The sequence below is a fragment of the Heterodontus francisci genome, chromosome 2 (assembly GCF_036365525.1).
Source record: "Heterodontus francisci isolate sHetFra1 chromosome 2, sHetFra1.hap1, whole genome shotgun sequence".
Taxonomy (NCBI): Eukaryota; Metazoa; Chordata; class Chondrichthyes; order Heterodontiformes; family Heterodontidae; genus Heterodontus; species Heterodontus francisci.
In genome coordinates, this window is record NC_090372.1 from 211,959,035 (window position 1) to 211,977,379 (window position 18,345).

Here is an 18,345-nt window from a genome sequence, read left to right on the forward strand (position 1 = left end):
ACTGTGCAACAGCCCCGACAAACAAATTTCTCTGCAGCACCTGTGGAAGAGCCTGTTACTCTAGAATTGGCCTTTATAGCCACTCCAGGCGCTGCTTCACAAACCACTGACCACCTCCAGGCGCGTATCCATTGTCTCTCGAGATAAGGAGGCCAAAGAAGACATCAAATTCTGCACAAACTAATATCATGGCATCTCGTTGAAATGGATTTAGCTCACCTTTGTAAAAAGGAATTCAAGAAGCATTTCATATCATGACTATCCTCATCACTCAGTGGTAAACATGAAAGTGACCTTCTGCAGCAATACCTTGCAACATGACTGCACTCTAACCTATCTTGGACTGAAGCTGGATTGCACGCTAACCTTCCACAAATACTTGGAGGTGGCACAGAAGGTGAAGTCAAAGGTCAACCTGGTCCAGAAATTGGCAAGCACAAACAGGGGAGCAAGATCAGTGCTTTGACATCAGCAATGGCTGCGTATTTTGTGCACTGGTATGGACCAAAAGTAGCTGGGTGACTGTGGTCAACCAGAACAGATCACTGAATATCTAACCACCTGAACATAAAATTATAATGTTGCTGTATATCTACAGCAACAAGAAAGTGGGAGGGGCTTGTGTGGAGCATAAACACCGGCACAGTCCAGTTGGGCTGAATGGCCTGCATCTGTGCTGTAACTACAATGTATGGTTTTAGCAGTAGATTGCTGTACTCCTTCTTTCAGGTAGCCCAGGTTCCAAATTCAGTATCAAATGCCATCTGCAGACTTTAATTCCCTCAGTAGGCATGGCTCCTATCTTGGACAGGCTGCAAAACAAAGCAGCATGTGAGAGCCGAACTACTTAACATGGGACCACCAGCAGCTCCCCCCACCTACTTCACAACCTAAAGAAAGCACGCCTATGTCAGCAATAAGGAGAATCTGTTTCTACTGGTGACAAGTAACAAGATTTGTTATTTAAGGTAATTGCCAAAGAACCAAGGTGAGATGAGAGAAATTTTTTAATGTATTGAATGCATTGCCTGACAGGGAAGCAGATTCAATTGCAACTTTCAAAAGGAAATATAATATATACTTGAAAAGGAAGAAATTTGCAGGGCTATGGGGAAAGAGTGGGGCAGTGGACTGAAAATTAAATGGCCTCAACATTCTTCCTAAAGTGTGGTGTCCAAAATTGGAGACAACATTGCAGCTCAGCATAACCAGTACTTTATAAAGATTTGTCAGAACACTAGTACAAACACAGGAATTGCTATCATTCTGACTTGTAAATGTTATAAGTGACACCAAGAGGACTTCTATGCTATAAATTATTTTAATCGTCAAGACAGTATCCACTTGGCACCTTTTTGCTGGTACAATGTGGCATTCTGATGCCCACTTGCTTAAAGAGGCTTATACAATCAAAGGCTAGAAAATTCTCAGTTGGTCGACAGCAAGAGCAGTTTCTGTGAAACGTGGCCAGTCATTTGTGGCTGTTGACATCCCTCTCGTCATAATAGCTCATTTTCAATTTGCCATATATTGCTCAATTGTTTAATCAATTCTGAAAGCAACCAAAAACTGGACACACCCAATAAATCTAACCTCATTCTCTATTTTCAGTCATGTATTATTTTACTGAGGGTTTGTTTTCTGAATGTTGTAAATTTAACTCCTGCCTACATTATTAGTTACTGATTTTAAATACATGAGGGGTTATCAATTATAAAATTTATAACAAAGATTTACGTCTATTTAGCATCTTAAGGAATCTCTTTAGTTTATGAGACTGAGTATGGGGATTCTCTTCAGATTGATCTTGTGTGCACTTAACACATTGGAGAGCACCAGGGGATTGGCACTTAAACTATATAACAGTAGGAATAGACTGCAAGTTGGGCATTTTTTCTTTTCCTAAAGTGTAGGGAACCTCCGAAATACATTGCCAGTTACTGTGGTGGTTCTGCATTGTCTTTAAGAGGGAGCTAGACTGGTTCTTGGCTGGGGCAAAGATCGCATCATATGGAAAGTAAGGGTCTTTATGGAGAACACTTGTTCCATGTGATCGCCTGGACTGGTTTCAATCGCCTGAGGGGATCGGAGAGGAATTTTTCAGAGCAGTTTTCCCTTATTGTCCCAGCAGAAATACAATATGGCGGCAGGAGGGGTGCATGAGGTGGGGGGGGGGGGGGGGGTATGAGGTGGGAGGATAGGGGTGAAAAATCAAGTAGGTATTTAGTCAAGATGCTCCAAGCAACAATGGTCTGAAGCAGGCTTGATGGACCAGTTGGATTTTTTTTGCCCATCAATTTTGTATGTTCATAAGTGTAGAAAATGAGGCATCAGGAGCAACCTTCTTGAATAAGTACATAAATCACACTGCTGCCATGCCTCCAGAGTAATTTTTTCTCAGTCTTGGTGGTAGTGCTGTGAACAATGCTGAAATTCACAATCACCATTGATTTTATTAAGGGTGCACAGAGTTATGATAATTAGCTGTTCAACTCTATTGGTGAGGGTCACTATAGAGCAGTGCGAAAATCCAAGCAAATTATGGTGCAAGTCACAGGGACCATAATTTCTTGGAATTTCTGCTGCATACAACGTAGATAGGCCCTTATTACACTGCAAGTTTTCAACAAGTTTGGATCAAACTATTTTGGCAGGCCTGCCACCAAAACTAAGACAGAGCAGCACCCAAGTACAGCACATCAAACAGAATGAAGGGGGTAACAGAGTCAGGGCCCAGCTTTGAAAATACTTTCTTTGCATCAGATGAACTGTATAGGTCAGTCCCACGGAAAAACATTGTACTTGGACTTTACCTGTAGCCAACGGTGCTTTGCTGCTCACAGGCTTCTCAGTAATATAATCCTCGGGAACGATTAAGTTGTGCTTCTTAAGTAGCTCACTGTCAATGCAGTCCCTGAATGTAGACTTCACTGCAAGGAGACAGATGGGCAGAAAAGATTATCAGTGTATATCATGTCTGATTTAATCATGGCTGCCCATATTGCATCACCCTCACTTACTGCGAAAGGAGCCAGCAGCCCGTGTTTTCTCAATCTCAATCAACTCTGTTCCCACCAAGAACTCCATTGCAGCAACTAACTTAATGCAACGCAAAGGCTTTACTGCAGATTTACAGCCAGTGAAATACTTTTAAAGAACAGTCACTGTTGTAAAATAGGAAACACAGCATCCAAATTGCACATGGCAAACTCCCACAAACAGCAATGTGACAATCGGTTTTAGTGGTGTTGGTTAAGGGATAAATATTGGCGAGGACACCGGAGAGAACTCTCCTGCTGTTCTTCAAAATAGTGCCACAGGATGTTTTATATCTGCAGATGGTGTCTCGGTTTAATATCTCGTCTGAAGGATGGCACATCTGACAATGCTGCATGCTCTCAGTCCTGCACTAGAGAGTAAATAGTGGAATTTGTGGGACACTAAATTTTGCCCCCAGTATCCTGTCATTTGCAAACATGCACTGCTCTGGGAGTGGGCACATCTTCAGCCAGCATCTGGACATACAGGAATTAAGCATGATTTTAGAATAGATGTAATCCCACTGCTGCTGACTTAAACACCACGTTCTGTTCCCCTATGCCAGAACTTGCACCCAAATAGAAAAATCTGAACTTCGCACCCTTACTGCCTAGGGTCACAGACAAAGTTCTGAATGGGGGCCTGACTGCCGTGGAATGGCATGTCAGCAAATCAGCCACTTCGGGAAAGTGGGAGAGAAGAGGGTTGAATTAAAAACGCAACTCAAAAACTGCAATTGTCAACATTTTACACGCCTTCTGAACCTTTCAGTGCGTTCCCACATTACATATAATAGTCATGAGTTGTGGCTCAGTAGTTGTAGTAGTGCTGCTGCATCAGCTCTATTCCTCTCTTCTCCAATTATTTCCGGAACCAACCCTCCCCCACCACCTATCTTCCCCCCACCGACCCTTAAGAGAGATGGGGAGATAATTGAAAAGAAAAATAAATCCTTTTTATAATTGGTTGCATCATCCAGTCACCATGGTCTCCTGAATCAGGTTCCTTTTGGGGACCAGAAAAGAGTTTCTGACTGCTTTTTTCTAAATTGGTCTATGGTCTGGATTTTCGCATCTCCCAGGAAACTGTGTGGCTGCATATGTAGGGAGTGGGACAGAGGAGCTGGCATGCTAAAGTTACATCATGCTAGGATAGGACATGTTTGATGAACCAGTTGGTCTTTGCCTGTTCTTTTTTGTACGTTGAATACACTACACCACCGTGTTGTTTTATTTATAGAGGCAAGATTTCATGTTCTGTGATTCAAATCAGTGCGGCTGTGGTTTCTCTTTGAAGTTCAATATAAAGCTGGACTCCTGCCAGTAACAATTCACTGTTACTGATTTTGATAATATGCAAATATAACCACATTTCAGTTATACCAAAGGAAAGCATCAGCAAAATATCAGGTACAATCTTTGCCTTCATTATTAATTATTTCTGGGGATTAGGCAAAGAAGCAGTTGTTCAGTATTTAAAGCTTTTCCAGCCTGTCAACTTCACAGTCCAGTCAATCCCCGCTATGCTCTCGCCTTGTTGATCCTGGAAAGTTTCAGACAGCTCAGGAAACCCAAGCACTGGCAGTTAAAGCCAGAATACAGAGTTAAATCTTCAATCACTTTGCATGTGATAATCATCGACCACCTGTCCCTCAGAGGTTACCACATACCTCAAGACAGGCATCAATCAAATCTAGAAATCAGCGGGATCATTTAAGCCCCTGCATGCACTGATACCCGCAACCCATCCCCTCACCACAGCAGATTAAAACTCCTCCCATGATCTCTGAGCACAGCTCCTTATGGATCATAACTGAATAAAAGGAAAACATACAAAGATAAAAGCATCTAACAGTGTTTCATTTTTAGTACAATGACATCCACAAACCAGAACAGCCACTTGGTGAAGCACCAGAGGATGAGTGAAGCGAAAGTCAACTTATTGAGGACAAGTAGGAGAGACAATGGGCTGAATTTTATTAGCTCACCGCCATTCTTGGCTTGAAAGAAGGCACAGCACACGCACGGCTTGTGTGCCGCTGAGCCCCTGCGCAGCTGCTCATTTAAATGGAGAGGGCGGAACGTCCGCCCCCAATGACGTAGAGGGGACGGCCGCTCCATCCCCGGCAACAGCATCCGGCACCACCACGCAGGCGCCAGTGTCATTTTTAAAGGGCTTCAGTCCAATTTATATTTTTAAAGATACATTGATTTGACATTGAGTTTAAAAAATTACACAAAAGCTGGAAGCTAACACCAACCACCGCCCCCCCCCTCCCCCCAACAAAATGACCACACATTTTATTTTTGGACCTTTCCCGCCCAAAAAAAAGCTTTATTCCCAACCTAAACTTTCCCACTCCAAACTTCGTCACCTTTGCCCTTCAACCCCTTCCCACCATCCCTTCAGCCAATGGAAACAGTTTGCCCTGCTCCCGCCCTGAAAATCTCACCCCTCCTCCCTCCCCACCAGTTTCATGCTTCTGATCTCCAAATGGAGATCCGAAGGCGCGGGACTTCCGGCAACTGGCCAGAATATCGGCCTGGGATGGCCATCGATACCAGGTAAGTGTTCATTCATCTATTTTAATATCATTAACATATTTAGATTAAGACTCCGCTGCCGAGTGGCAGAGGACTGCCCTGAGACCTCGCTGCTGCCGGTAGAATGTGGCGGAGCCTTCCCAGTGTCGAGGCCCTTGGTAGGCCTCTCCAAGAAGGATTTTCCAGGCCCCCCCCTGCCACGACCCTTGACATTGGAGGGCTGGTAAATTCAGCTCAATAAGACTGAGGGCTTTGTTTCTAAATTTCTGAACCCCCTGAGTATAAGGGCTCCAGTGCTGTGTACTATTTCTACCACTAACATACGCTTTACCTGATGGCAATCCCAGTGATTGATAATCCAGTGACTGATAACCATTTCTACCCTCCTTTTCTCTATTCAGAGCCTTCTCCTCTGCTGCTGTTGCTCGTGCCCGGGCCTGGATGATGTGCTTTTCAACTGTGTCAGCCTCTGCAATTCGTCTGTCATACTCTGTGTGAATCTATTAAATGATAGACAAAATTAATTGATTTAAATTGATACAAAAAGTTTAAAAACAATAAGCGTAACTTCTCATGTAGTTCAATGCTGATGGAGGATCCCTGTGCAAAACGTTAACCTATCTACCGCCTCTAGATGCTGACTGACCTATTGAGCCTTGCCAACATCTTCTGTGACTTAGAAATATGAGTGTAATCCCCCGGTTTTAGTCTGACACTGAACGCGTGCACACTGAGGTACAGCAGCTTTGTGGTCGATCTTGGATGGAGGTTTACAACCCCAGCTATTCACCACGTAGACATCTTCCAACTTAAGCTCTGTAAGGAATGAGGTACAATATAAAATTTGCTCCCTCGAGTTATTTTTGGGACTCTCATTGCAGATACTCAGAGGAGACCAAATGAGTACGAAAGAAAACCTGAAAAAATAGAGAGGGAAATGACTCCTAATATTCAGCTGGTAAAGCAAATGTGTAGCTAAAATACAAAAGCAAAATACTACTCGTGCTGGAAGTCTGAAACAAAAACAAAACATGCTGAAAACCCGCAGGAGGTCAGGCAACATCTGTTGGAGCGAGAAACAGAGTCAATGGGCTGGACTTTTATATCTGTTCCGGGTCCAGATCAGAGGTGGGTAGGCACGCCATTTGGCAATGCCAACTTCTGTGCCAGTTCACCGCCACGATCCCGACCCTGAACTATTTTGAATGAGGCGAATTATTGGAAATTATGGAGCCTATTAAAGCTCCGTTCCAGCGCCAATTGAAATTGCCAATCAGCAATGTGGGCAGCCCATGTCAGCCTGGAGAGGTCCAGGCCAACGTGGTGGGCTCAGGGCTGGAGGTGAGGGGGGCTAATGAAGCATGCGAGGGGAACCCCCCCCCTCACCAACCTCATAACGGCCGCCAAGCCACAGCTGTGGCAGCTGGCAGTCCTCTGGAGGACCCCTTCAGGATCACGGCCGGGCAGCTGTGGCTTTTTAAGCAATCAAAAAAAACTTACCTGGCCTTCTCCCTCTCTCTCTCTCTCCATCTTCAGATCAGCAGCCCCCAACTCAGCCAGTGGGGCTGTTAATCACTGGGTGCTGGAGGGCCTCCCATTGGCCCTCCAGTGGCGGGACCTCACCCGCCGTCTCTGATTGGATGATAAGCCTGCTCCCTGGCCTTTAATTGGCTGAGGATTTGAAAACCCCAGTGGGCGTGCTTAAAGCACACTTTGCGGAGTTGGGAGACCTGGAACCAGCGCCCCCCCCATTTCCGGTTCCTGACCCCTGCTTGAAAACCCAGCCCAATATTTCAAGTCAATGACTTTTCATCAGAACTGGAGGATGTTAGTGATGAACAGCTTTAAAGCAGAGCCTGGGGAAAGGGGGAGCAAGAAAATAACAAAAGTGAGATGTCTGTGATAAAGTAGAGGGCAGCAGTGATTAAATGACAAAAGGGATTATGGTGCAAGGCAAAATCAGGTAATAATGATTATAGAAACAATAGATGGGTCCAAAGGAAATGGAAGATAGCAGAGAGGAAGGGAACCATGCCCCGGGAATGTGGCGAAAGAAAGGCAGGTGCCGGCAACCCTGTTGGCGGTGTGTCAATTGGGGATCCTCACCCGCAAGTCCAGCCCACACCACCTCCACTCATAGTGGCTATGTAATAAGATATAAAGACCATAAGGTCCCAGATTTAATCCCCATTATATGTTCTCAGCTAGGCTTGTACAGGGTCCACCAATGGTATCAGTTTCCAGGCTGTAGGATGGAAAATTAACCAGGGTTCCTGCTCCGGTGAATATCCGGTGATCCTAGCCTGGAAAGTATGAATGTTTTGGATAGCAGAGAGAATAGGACTGGGCTCAGCTGAAGCCTCTCACTTTTAGTTATCTTGCTGACACTCACAGCCTCAGCATCCAATGGCCTGCACCGAGGCAAGGGTGAACACCTTCAGGAGAGAAAGGGAAGGGAGAAAAGGGGATGAATTTTATTCAGGCCCCGCGCTCTGCAGCGGCACCCTTTGAACTCAATGGGGTGCTCGCATTCAGCAGCCACCGCAGAGCCCCCGCGATATTTCATACGGCGGCTGATTTAATAGCGGCGGGGCAGAACACCCGCCTCCAATGACGTGTAGGGGCAGCCTCCGCGTCCTCGGCAATGGCGTCCGGTGCCATCGCGCAGGTGCTGGTGCCATTTTTAAAGGGCTTTAAGCCCTTACAATGACTTTAATTTTTTAATTTGGCAGCAGTATTAAATTTTTATTAAACAGTAAGAAATATGTGGATGGCCCTTCCTCAACCCCCCAATGGTCATTTCAATGCCCGAAATGAACAACACGTTCCTTTTTCCCCACCTGAACTTTACCCCCTAAATTTACAACATTTGGCCTATAACCCCTTCCCACCATCCCCACATCCATTAAAAATTGATTTCCCTGCCCCCACCCCTCCCGCCCTGAAATTTTTATTACTCCTCCCTCCCCCACCAGGTTTTCGAAGGCCGAACGGAGGCCGTACAATCGGCATGGGACGGCAGGTCAGTTCATTTGAATATCATTACTGTCAATTTAAATATGCACCGCCAGGCAGTGGAGAGGCTGCACTGAGGTCCCCCGCCGCCGGTAATATGCGGCGGGCCCTTCTCGCATCGCGGGTTGAGGCAGGCCTCTCCGCACAACTGGCAGCATCGAGGGGCCAGTAAAATTCAGCCCAAGGAGTGCAAACTGGCAAAAAAAAGTCTTTAAAAAAACAGCTTCAATCACAATATACAACTTGGATAATTGTTGACACTAAAAAGGCAAAGCAAGAAAGGAGAAAAAGCAAAAGAAGGTAGTACCTCTTGTAGCTGTTGCACAAATCTTTCATGGTATTCATTGTCTCCACCACGTGACCTCACAAGGTTCTTTATTACATCCTTTCCAATAACTTCTCCAGTGTAAAGGTCCTTGAAGATACTTGCCAATAAAAAAGATATGTCCTAATGGCAAAAAAAATTGAAATATATTGTCAGATCCCACATTTGTTCAGTAACCTGACTTAATTGAACTCAGCTAAGGTGGTAGTAGACCCATTACAATTGGCCTCAGCACCCCTGGGTTGGAGAAGGGAAATCTGCCAGGGTCCCAGATCCTGTTTACTATCCAGGGTTCCCCTGCTCGAAGTGCACATATGTAAGTTTTGGGTGAGAGGGAATCAAGCTCTCCTCTAATGTCTGCCATGATAAAATTGGATTATCTATTGACACCACTGTGTCAGCCAATGAATTGGAGGTGGGACGGCAAGGCTCACAGCAAGCAATCTATTTTAGAACAAACCAAGCTTACTACTCAGCAAACAGTAATGCAAACAAAGCTTACCTAAACAGCACACTTTAACAGTCTATACAGTCTATTTAACCAGTCTCTACAAACTCGAGAAAACAGCACTCATGACTAAAACTACAGCAACTTCTCTTCATAAAAGCAGGATTATTTAGTCATAGAGTCATAGTACTATACAGCACAGAAGACAGCCATTCAGTCTATTGTGCATGTACCAGCTCTTTGTAAGAGCTATTCAATTAATTCCATTCTCCTGCTGTTTCCCCATAACACTGCAATTTTTTTTCCTTTTCAAGCATATATCAAATTCTCTTTTGAAAGTTACTACTGAATCTGATTCCTCCACCCTTTCAGGTACTGCATTCCAGATTAATCCCTAAACAGTGAAGATGCAGAGAGAGCAAACAGACAGTAGGACGAAGTATTAAGAGATTAGAAGAAGCAACAAAGTTCACAGTAGGAAAACAATAAAAATGGATAACAGGAAAGCAGCAATAGTTGGAGGCGAGAGTGACAGAAGGATCACCAAACAAATGACAAGCTCTTTCTTGTACTCTGCTCTACAAGAGCACTTATTTGGTCAGCTGATGAACCGGTTGCCCTACTGGCTGACAACAAAACAGAATTACACAGAAGTTTCACCACATTTGATGCTGGACATAACCTAAAGCTCTAATGAGTAGTTAGTGCATCAATGGAATCAGGAAAACAATATTAGCAAGTGTCGGTCTGGTTCTTGGCACCAAAAGCATCTTTGGATAGACGTTACCCAATTCACTTAACTTTATGTCAGATGAACCACATCTAATGTAGTTTTAAGTTCTTTCCAAATAAAAAAGGCCCTGACTGGCTTGGTTGACTGTACTAACTTGATTTTTTTTACCTGCGTTTTTTCTGATGTTGGCCGGTGTCTGTACATAAACGGTTCTGAAGAGGCCGTCTGGTCATTATCATTTTCATACAGCTTGCAGACATCCTGTCAACAGCAGCAAAACAATTAAATAACAAGCAGGAAAAAATCTTTCAATGACTAAATAATGTAATCTCCAATGTTTGTAAAAGAAACTTTGAGGTGAATTTATTGACATTCGCTACATTATTCAGAGAATGATCAAAACTGTATGCTATGATTAAATGTTCCAATTCATTGGCCGTTAGGCACTTTGGGATGTCCTGAGGTCATGAAAGACGCTATATAGATCCTATATAAAACGTGACTACCAAGTCATTGTCTATTGTCTACGTTGTGACAGTTGAACTCTTGGTCCATATTTTTGCTTCCTTGTAGACCAAGGGTTAAAGCTGCGCAACACCTCTCCTAGTTATAGATTCCTCTGGCTGCATCCTCTGTTATGCCATTTATTAAGCAAAATTTAAATATCTATAAATAAACAACAACTTGCATTCACACACCAATATTAACATACAAGATGTGTGCTATCAAGTGGCATTTACTTCCCATTAATCTGCTCGCCAATGCCAGTTTTGGATCTTCCAAGACCACTAAGCTCCAGACATCATTACAGCCATTGCCCAAACATGGAAAAATTAGTTGAATTAGAAGTAATGTGAAAGTAACTGCCCTTGACATCAAGGCAGCATTTGACCAAGGAACTCTCATAAAAATGAAGTCAATGGGGATTGGGAGAAAACTCTCCAGTGGCTTGAACCATACATGGCACAAACGAAGATAGCTGAGTTTGTTGGAGGCCAATCATCTCAGCCCCAATGTTGCAGGAGTTCCTCAGGGTAGTGTCCTAGGCCCAATTGTCTCCAGTTTCTTCACCAATGACCTTCCGTCCACCATAAGATCAGAACTGAGGATGTTTGTTGTTGATTGCATAATGTTCAGCTCCATTTATAATTTCTCTGATAATGAAGCAGTCCAAGCTCACATGCAGCAAGACCCAAACAACATCCAGGCTTGGGCTGATAAGAGGCAAGTAACATTCACGCCATAGAATTGTCAATCAATGGCCATCTCCAGTAAGAGTGAGTTTAACCAACTTCAACATCCTGTGAGTCACTACTGACCAGAAACTGAACTGGAGCAGCCACTTAAATGCTGTGCCTTCTGGAGCAGGTAAGAGGCTGGGCATGCTGCCATATGTGGCTGCAAAGCTTTGGAACATCCTGAGGTTGTAAAAGGTGCTGTATAAATGCAAGTTCTTTCTTTCTTCTTTTTTAAGGTATAATTACAGTGTGACACATTTATTATTGTGGAGGAAGTCAAAGCTATGACAAGAAAATGACAGCTGAAAGGAAGGCTCTGTTTCCTGGAAATGTAAGCAGTCGTTAGATTTTTAATATTTTACAAATGTATCGGTGAAGGGGACAAATTTATTTGATAATCTATTGCAAAAGGTAAGGAAAACATAATTCAATTATTTTCCAGGAACTGACCAAAAACAGTTCACTATTTAGAATCATAGAAAGTTTAAGGCACAGAAAGAGGCCATTTGACCCATCGTGTCTGATGGGTATTTGTGAGGGGATTGCTTACAAATCTCCTGTCAAATTGTTGCAGCTGAAACACGTACAAATCCCCCCTCCCACATCCCACCCAACTCAGCATGAGCAATTCCGCAAGAGGTAAACTAGAAAAGGAAAAAATATTTTAGATATACCAGTCATAATTTATATAAAAGCAAAATACTGCAAATGATGGAAATCCGAAATAATATTTTATATAAAGTTCAAAGGCTGTTAGACTAATATCTGAGGCCATTTTACCTCTGTTATTTCTGAAACTGGCTTTTGTAGATTTGGGGACTGCGACAAAGGGCTATTTTGTTCCAGTGAAGAGGGGTCATTCTTTTCCACAGTCTCTTCTTTGTTCATTTCACAAATGTTCTGTCAGGAACCTAATCAAAAAAAAAGAAGTTTGTCTTGATTGTTAAGGAAAGGAGGAAGGAAAGTAATAGGAAAATAAAGAATGCTGCTGACTCAGCATGGACCTGATGGGCCGAATGGCCTCCTTCTGTGCCGTAATAACTCTAGGTAGGGTGGCCAGTGGTGGAGGCCAGGGATACCACACACAGACCCCGCACCCCTGGCCCACCAACCTCCACACACACGCACATGCAAAAATGGCTACGAGCTCAAGACCTGCCAATATATTTAATTACGAGTATGGAGAACTGCAATTGCATTTTTACTCAGAGTCACGTTATTTATTCAGTTCAAGTAATAGCTACCAATAATAACCATACTAATTACAAACATATGTACTATAATAACTAATCTATAATAAGTAATATCAAAAATTTAAAGCCAATGTAGCCACCATGAACATTTTGAATTGATGAATGATGGTGGGTGTGTTGATGAGGACAATGCTAGGATCATTTTTCACAGGCACTTACTGACCTGGAAATGATTTTCAATGACTGACACTAATATTTGCAAATGAGGCTGGTAGAACAATATCGCGTAACATTGAGGGCAGTGTTATAAGGATAAAGAACAGGTCTGATAGGACCTTTCTTCGCAGGCACTCGCCAACCTGGATATGATTTCATGACCGACATTTAACCAATGAGGCTGGTAGGGTGACCATTTGGAACTGTCCAGCCTTAATTGGTTGATTTTGATATCATTCATTTAAAATCATCTCCACATAGATGGGCACGTGCCCACAAATGAACAGACCTTCCACTCAGGCTGAGCCCCAGCACTGCGAACTTCAAAGATATAAGGAAGCGGTGAAATCTGGATTGTCTGGTGCAAAACCCAATGAATGGCCACCCTAACTCTATGACTCTCCTTTTTCACTTCCTCTCGTCAGTGGGGGACATGGGAGCGTAGTGGTAATGTCACTGTGATCCAGGCTAATGCCCTAGGGACATGGGTTCAAATCCCACCATGGCAGCTGGTGGAATTTAAATCCAATTAATTCATTTTTAAAAATCGGAATTGAAAGCTAGTCTCAGCGATGATGCCTTGAAACTATCATCGATTGTCGTAAAAACCCATCTGGTTCACTAATGTCCTTTAGGGAAGGGTTGTGTTGTTCTTACCTGGTCTGGCCTACATGTGACTCCAGACCCACAGCCATGTGCTTGCTTGACTCTTAACTGCCCTCTGAAATGGCCTAGCAAGCCATTCAGTTATCAAGGACAATTACAATTAAGGATGAGCAACAAATAGTGGCCTTGCCAATGATGCCCACATCCCAAAAAAGAATAAAAGAAATATCTCCTCATGCTGTGGAGATTCCTAAATAAAACTTTCCTGGTCTGCTGAGTGAGTGTTTATGTGCTGAGACTTTCAGTGATGCTTGCTTTTTAAAACAAATATTTGAAGGTAAGCATGCAGGTGTAAAAGGCGGTAAAAAAGGCAAATGGTATGTTGGCCTTCATAGCAAGAGGATTCGAGTACAGGAGCAGGGATGTCTTGCTGCAATTATACAGGGCCTTGGTGAGGCCACACCTGGAATATTGTGTGCAGTTTTGGTCTCCTTATCTGAGGAAGGATGTTCTTGCTATAGAGGGAGTGCAGCGATGGTTTACAGACTGATTCCTGGGATGGTGGGACTGACATATGAGGAGAGATTGAGTCAGTTAGGATCATATTCGCTGGAATTCAGAAGAGTGAGGAGAGATCTCATAGAAACCTATAAAATTCTAACAGGACTTGACAGGGTAGATGCAGGAAGGATGTTCCCGATGGTGGGGGAGTCCAGAACCAGGGGTCATAGTCTAAGGATACGGGGTAAACCATTCAGGACTGAGATGAGGAGAAATTACTTCACCCAGGGAGTGGTGAGCCTGTGGAATTCACTACCACAGAAAGCAGTTGAGGCCAAAACATTGTATGTTTTCAAAAAGGAGCTAAATATAGCTCTTGGGACGAAAGGGATCAAAGGATATGGGGGGAAAGTGGGAACAGGTTACGGAGTTGGATGATCAGCCATGATCATAATGAATGGCGGAGCAGGCTCAAAGGGCCGAATGGCCTACTCCTGTTCCTATTTTCTATGTTTCTATGACACAGGAAAGGCCGCATTTATTACCCACCTAATTGCACTTTACCGTCGCTGGGTTAGAATCCCTGAACCATAGAAAGATTACTGCACAGAAGGAGGCCGTTCAGCCGGTCATGTCTGTGCTGGCCGAAAAAAACTAGACGCCCAATCTAATCCCACCTTCCAGCACCTGGTCCATAGCCTTGCCGGTTTCAGCACTTCAGGTGCAAGTCCAGGTACCTTTTAAAAGAATTGAGGGTTTCTGTCTCCACCACCGTTTCTGGCAGTGGACTTCCTAACTAACAGCATTGTAGAAGCACCTGAACCTTATAGGCTGCACAAGTTCAACAAGAAGGCTCACTGCCACTCTTCAATGGCAATGGGATAGGCAATAAATGCCGGCCTTGCCAGCAACACCCACATAGCGGGACTGAATACTGAAAATAATAAAGTGCACTCCGCATAAGACCTCAAACATCTGTTTAGACATCTTCCCCTGGTTTCAAATAGCTTCAGAGTTCAATAATATGATTATGGACTGAATGAAATAAACTCATTGAAGGTTTATCAGTGAACACAGACACCCCCCTCCCACCCCACCCCACCCTCTCCATCAACCTCTCTATCCCCTCTTCTGCCTTTCCATTCCTCTTCCCATCTTCCTCTCTGCCTTCCTCCTCTCATCACCCTCCTTCACCTCACACATACCCCTTCTTCACCCGACATCCCTCCTCTCTCCTGCACCCCCTTCCCACTCTCCTTATCTTCACTCCGCTCCTTTCTCCTTTTTGTAGCCTTTCACCCCTGAATTTATGATGAAAATATAAAATTGAGGACAGAATGTTTGATTTTAAAGGACAGACTGAATTACATCAAGATGTCATGGTCTAATTATCCCCCAGCCTTCAATCACATTTTATCAGGTCTTGACTCACATGTGCAAAGCCAGAGAGATCAGCTAGTTATTAAAATATCTTTACATTCCTATTATTTGCTAGTTCTGAAGAAGGGTCACTGACCTGAAACGTTAACTCTGCTTCTCTCTCCACAGATGCTGCCAGACCTGCTGAGTATTTCCAGCATTTCTTGTTTTTATTTCAGATTTCCAGCATCTGCAGTATTTTGCTTTTATATTAAAATACTTTAACTATTATATATAGCCTATTATTAAGTCGCATATAGCCTACAACAGCAGGTTAGAGGCATGGGAATTCTGTGGCGAGTAACTCACCTCCTGACTCCCTAAAACCTGTCCACCATCTACAAAGCACAAGTCAGGAGTGTGATGGAATACTCTCCACTTGCCTGGATGAGTCCAGTTCCAACAACACTCAAGAAGCTCGACATCTCATCCATCACCTTAAACATTCATTCCCTCCACCACTGGTGCACAGTGTACCATCTACAAGATGCACTGCAACAACTCAACAAGGCTCCTTCGACAGCACCTTCCAAACCCACGACCTTTAGCACCTAGAAGGGCAAGGGTTGCAGAAGCATGGGAACGCCCACCACCTGAAAGTCCCCCTTCAAATCACACACACTCATCCTGAATTAGAAATATGTTGCCATTCATTCATTATTGCTGGATCAAAATTCTGGAACTCCCTACCTAACAGCACTGTGGGAATATCTTCTCCAAATGGACTGCGGCGGTTTAAGAAGGCGTCTCACCACCACCTTCTCAAGGGCAATTATGGCTGGGCAATAAATTCTGGCCTTTCCAGCAACACCCAAATCCTGTGAATGTAAAATAAAATGTAAGAAAAAGTATGCACCGGAAATAGTTATTGAAAGAAAGCATGCATAAAACATTTACAACACAGAAGGAGGTCATTCAGCTCATTGTGTCTGTGTCAGCCAAAAAAGACCTATCCAACGTAATCTTACTTTCCAACTCTTAGTCCATAGCCCTGTAGGTTACAGTACCTCAACAGCATAACCAAGTATTTTTGAAGTGCGATGAGGGTTTCTGCCTCCACCAGCTTTTCAAGCAGTGAGTTCCAGACCCCCACCCCACTCTGGGTGAAATTGCTTCTTCTCAAATCCCCTCTAATCCTCCTACCAATTACTTTAAATCTATGCCCCCTGATTATTGATCTCTCTGCTAATGACTCCATTTAGTCCAAAGAAAACAACCCCAGCCTATCCAATCTTTTCTCATAGCTAGATTTCTTAATTCATGGCAACATCCTTGTAAATCTACTCTGTACCCTCTCTAACGCAATCACATCCTTCCTGTAATGCGGTGACCGGAACTGTACGCAGTACTCTAGCTGCAACCTAACTAGTGTTTTAGTTCTAGCATAACCTCCCTGCTCTTATACTCTATGTCTCGGTTAATAAAGGAAGGTATCTTGTATGTCTTCTTAACCACTTTATCTACCTGTCCTGCTACCTTCAGGGATCTGTGAACATGTACTCAAGGTCCCTCAGTTCCTCTACACTTTTCAGTATCCTACCATTTATTATGTATCCCCATGCCTTGTTTGCCCAAATACATTACCTCACACTTCTCCAGAATTCCATTTGCCACTTTTCTGCTCACCTGACCAGTCCATTGATATCTTCCTACAGTCTACACTATCAACCAGACATCCAACCTTTGTATCATCTGCAAAATTCTTAATCATGTCCCCTCCATTTAAGTTTAAATCATTGATATATATCACAAACAGTACTGAGCCCTGCGGAACCCCGTTGGAAACAGCCTTCCATTCACAAAAACATATGCCGACCATAAATTTTTGCTTCCTGCCACTGAGCCAATTTTGGATCCAACTTGCCGCTTTCCCTTGGATCCTTTGAGCTTTTAGTTTTCTGACCAGTCTGCCATGTGGGACCTTGCTAAAATCCCTGTAGACTATATCAAATGCACAACGCTCAATGACCATCCTTGTTACCTCCCTAAAAAGAACAATCAAACTAGTCAGACATAACATAAAAACAGAAAGTGCTGGAAACACTCAGCCGGTCAGGCAGCATCTGTGGAGAGAGAAGCAGAGTTAACGTTTCAGATCTGTGACCTTTCATCAGAACAGATGCTGCCTGACCTGCTGAGTATTTCCAGCACTTTCTTGTTCTTATTACTGTCCAATCTCTTGTTGGGCTTGCTATGTACTGGCCAAATAAGCTCCCCTAAATGCATTAAAAAATTCTGCACACTCTTTACCTTTTACATTGAATTTATTCCAGTTAACATCAAGGTAGTTGAAACATCTACTATTACTGCCCTATTGTTTCTGCACTTCCCAGCAATTTGTCAACATATTTGCTCTTCAATCTCCCTCTGACTATTCTGGGGGTCTATACTCCCAGCAGTTGATTGCCTTTTTTTGTTCCTCTAGTCAACCCATATGGCCTCCTTTGATGCTCCTTCTAGCTCCTTGCAACGGTAATTGTTTCTTTAGCCAATAAGGAGACCCCCTTTCTTTTGTATCCCCTTCTCTATCCTATCTGAAAACACTGCAAACATTGCATTATTTTAACAATCGTGATAATGTTACAATTTGCTATTAAAAAGTTGTAACAAGAATGTAATTAGCTATTTAACCATTAGTAAAAGATTTGAACTTTTGCACGATGCTCCACGCCGAGTCTGTGGTGGACATATTACATCCACACAGTAATGCCTGTCTCTCCAAACCCCATGAAGAATTTATAAGTGATGCCCCGTACGCAGTTTGCAGAGCGCGAATGGTTAGAGGCTCCCCAGGTGCGTTCTCTCTCTCCCACTCGTAAGCCAGCTCAAGGAAAACCCCCTCACTTCAACCCGGTAGCGCCATCTTGTCTGTTTGTCAGCGGTTGCCGCGGCAACCGGCCCTGCCGAGGGGACGACCAATAAGAATGAGCGAGTGAAGGAGGCCTTCTTGTCACTGGATGCTGCGGGGACCGGCCTGACCGAAAGATGACCAATGAGAATGAAGGAATGGGAGACGCCGTCTTGTCATTGGGTGTAACGGAAATCGTCCTGACTGACGGGCCACCAATG

At 43.7% G+C, this 18,345-nt stretch overlaps 1 protein-coding gene across 6 annotated transcripts in view; it reads right to left on the bottom strand.

The window, feature by feature from the left end:
• The window catches only part of dlec1 (DLEC1 cilia and flagella associated protein), a 191,513-nt gene extending 173,394 nt beyond the window's left edge, over positions 1-18,119 (bottom strand). For 5 of the 6 annotated variants that reach the window (XR_010969485.1, XR_010969484.1, XR_010969483.1 and 2 more), the window contains exons 1-7: positions 17,527-18,099; positions 15,967-16,094; positions 12,122-12,252; positions 10,272-10,364; positions 8,905-9,045; positions 5,914-6,082; positions 2,814-2,930 (exon numbers count right to left, since the gene is read on the bottom strand). Coding sequence is in view for 3 of the 6 variants with exons in the window: in XM_068015719.1 (XP_067871820.1) it covers positions 2,814-2,930; positions 5,914-6,082; positions 8,905-9,045; positions 10,272-10,364; positions 12,122-12,229 (628 nt within the window). In the remaining 3 variants the exon portion in view is untranslated. Of the gene's footprint in view, positions 1-2,813; positions 2,931-5,913; positions 6,083-8,904; positions 9,046-10,271; positions 10,365-12,121; positions 12,253-15,966; positions 16,095-17,526 lie in introns of all 6 variants that reach the window. The other variant, XM_068015718.1, reaches the window with a different exon arrangement.
• Between the last annotated feature and the right edge of the window lie 226 nt (positions 18,120-18,345).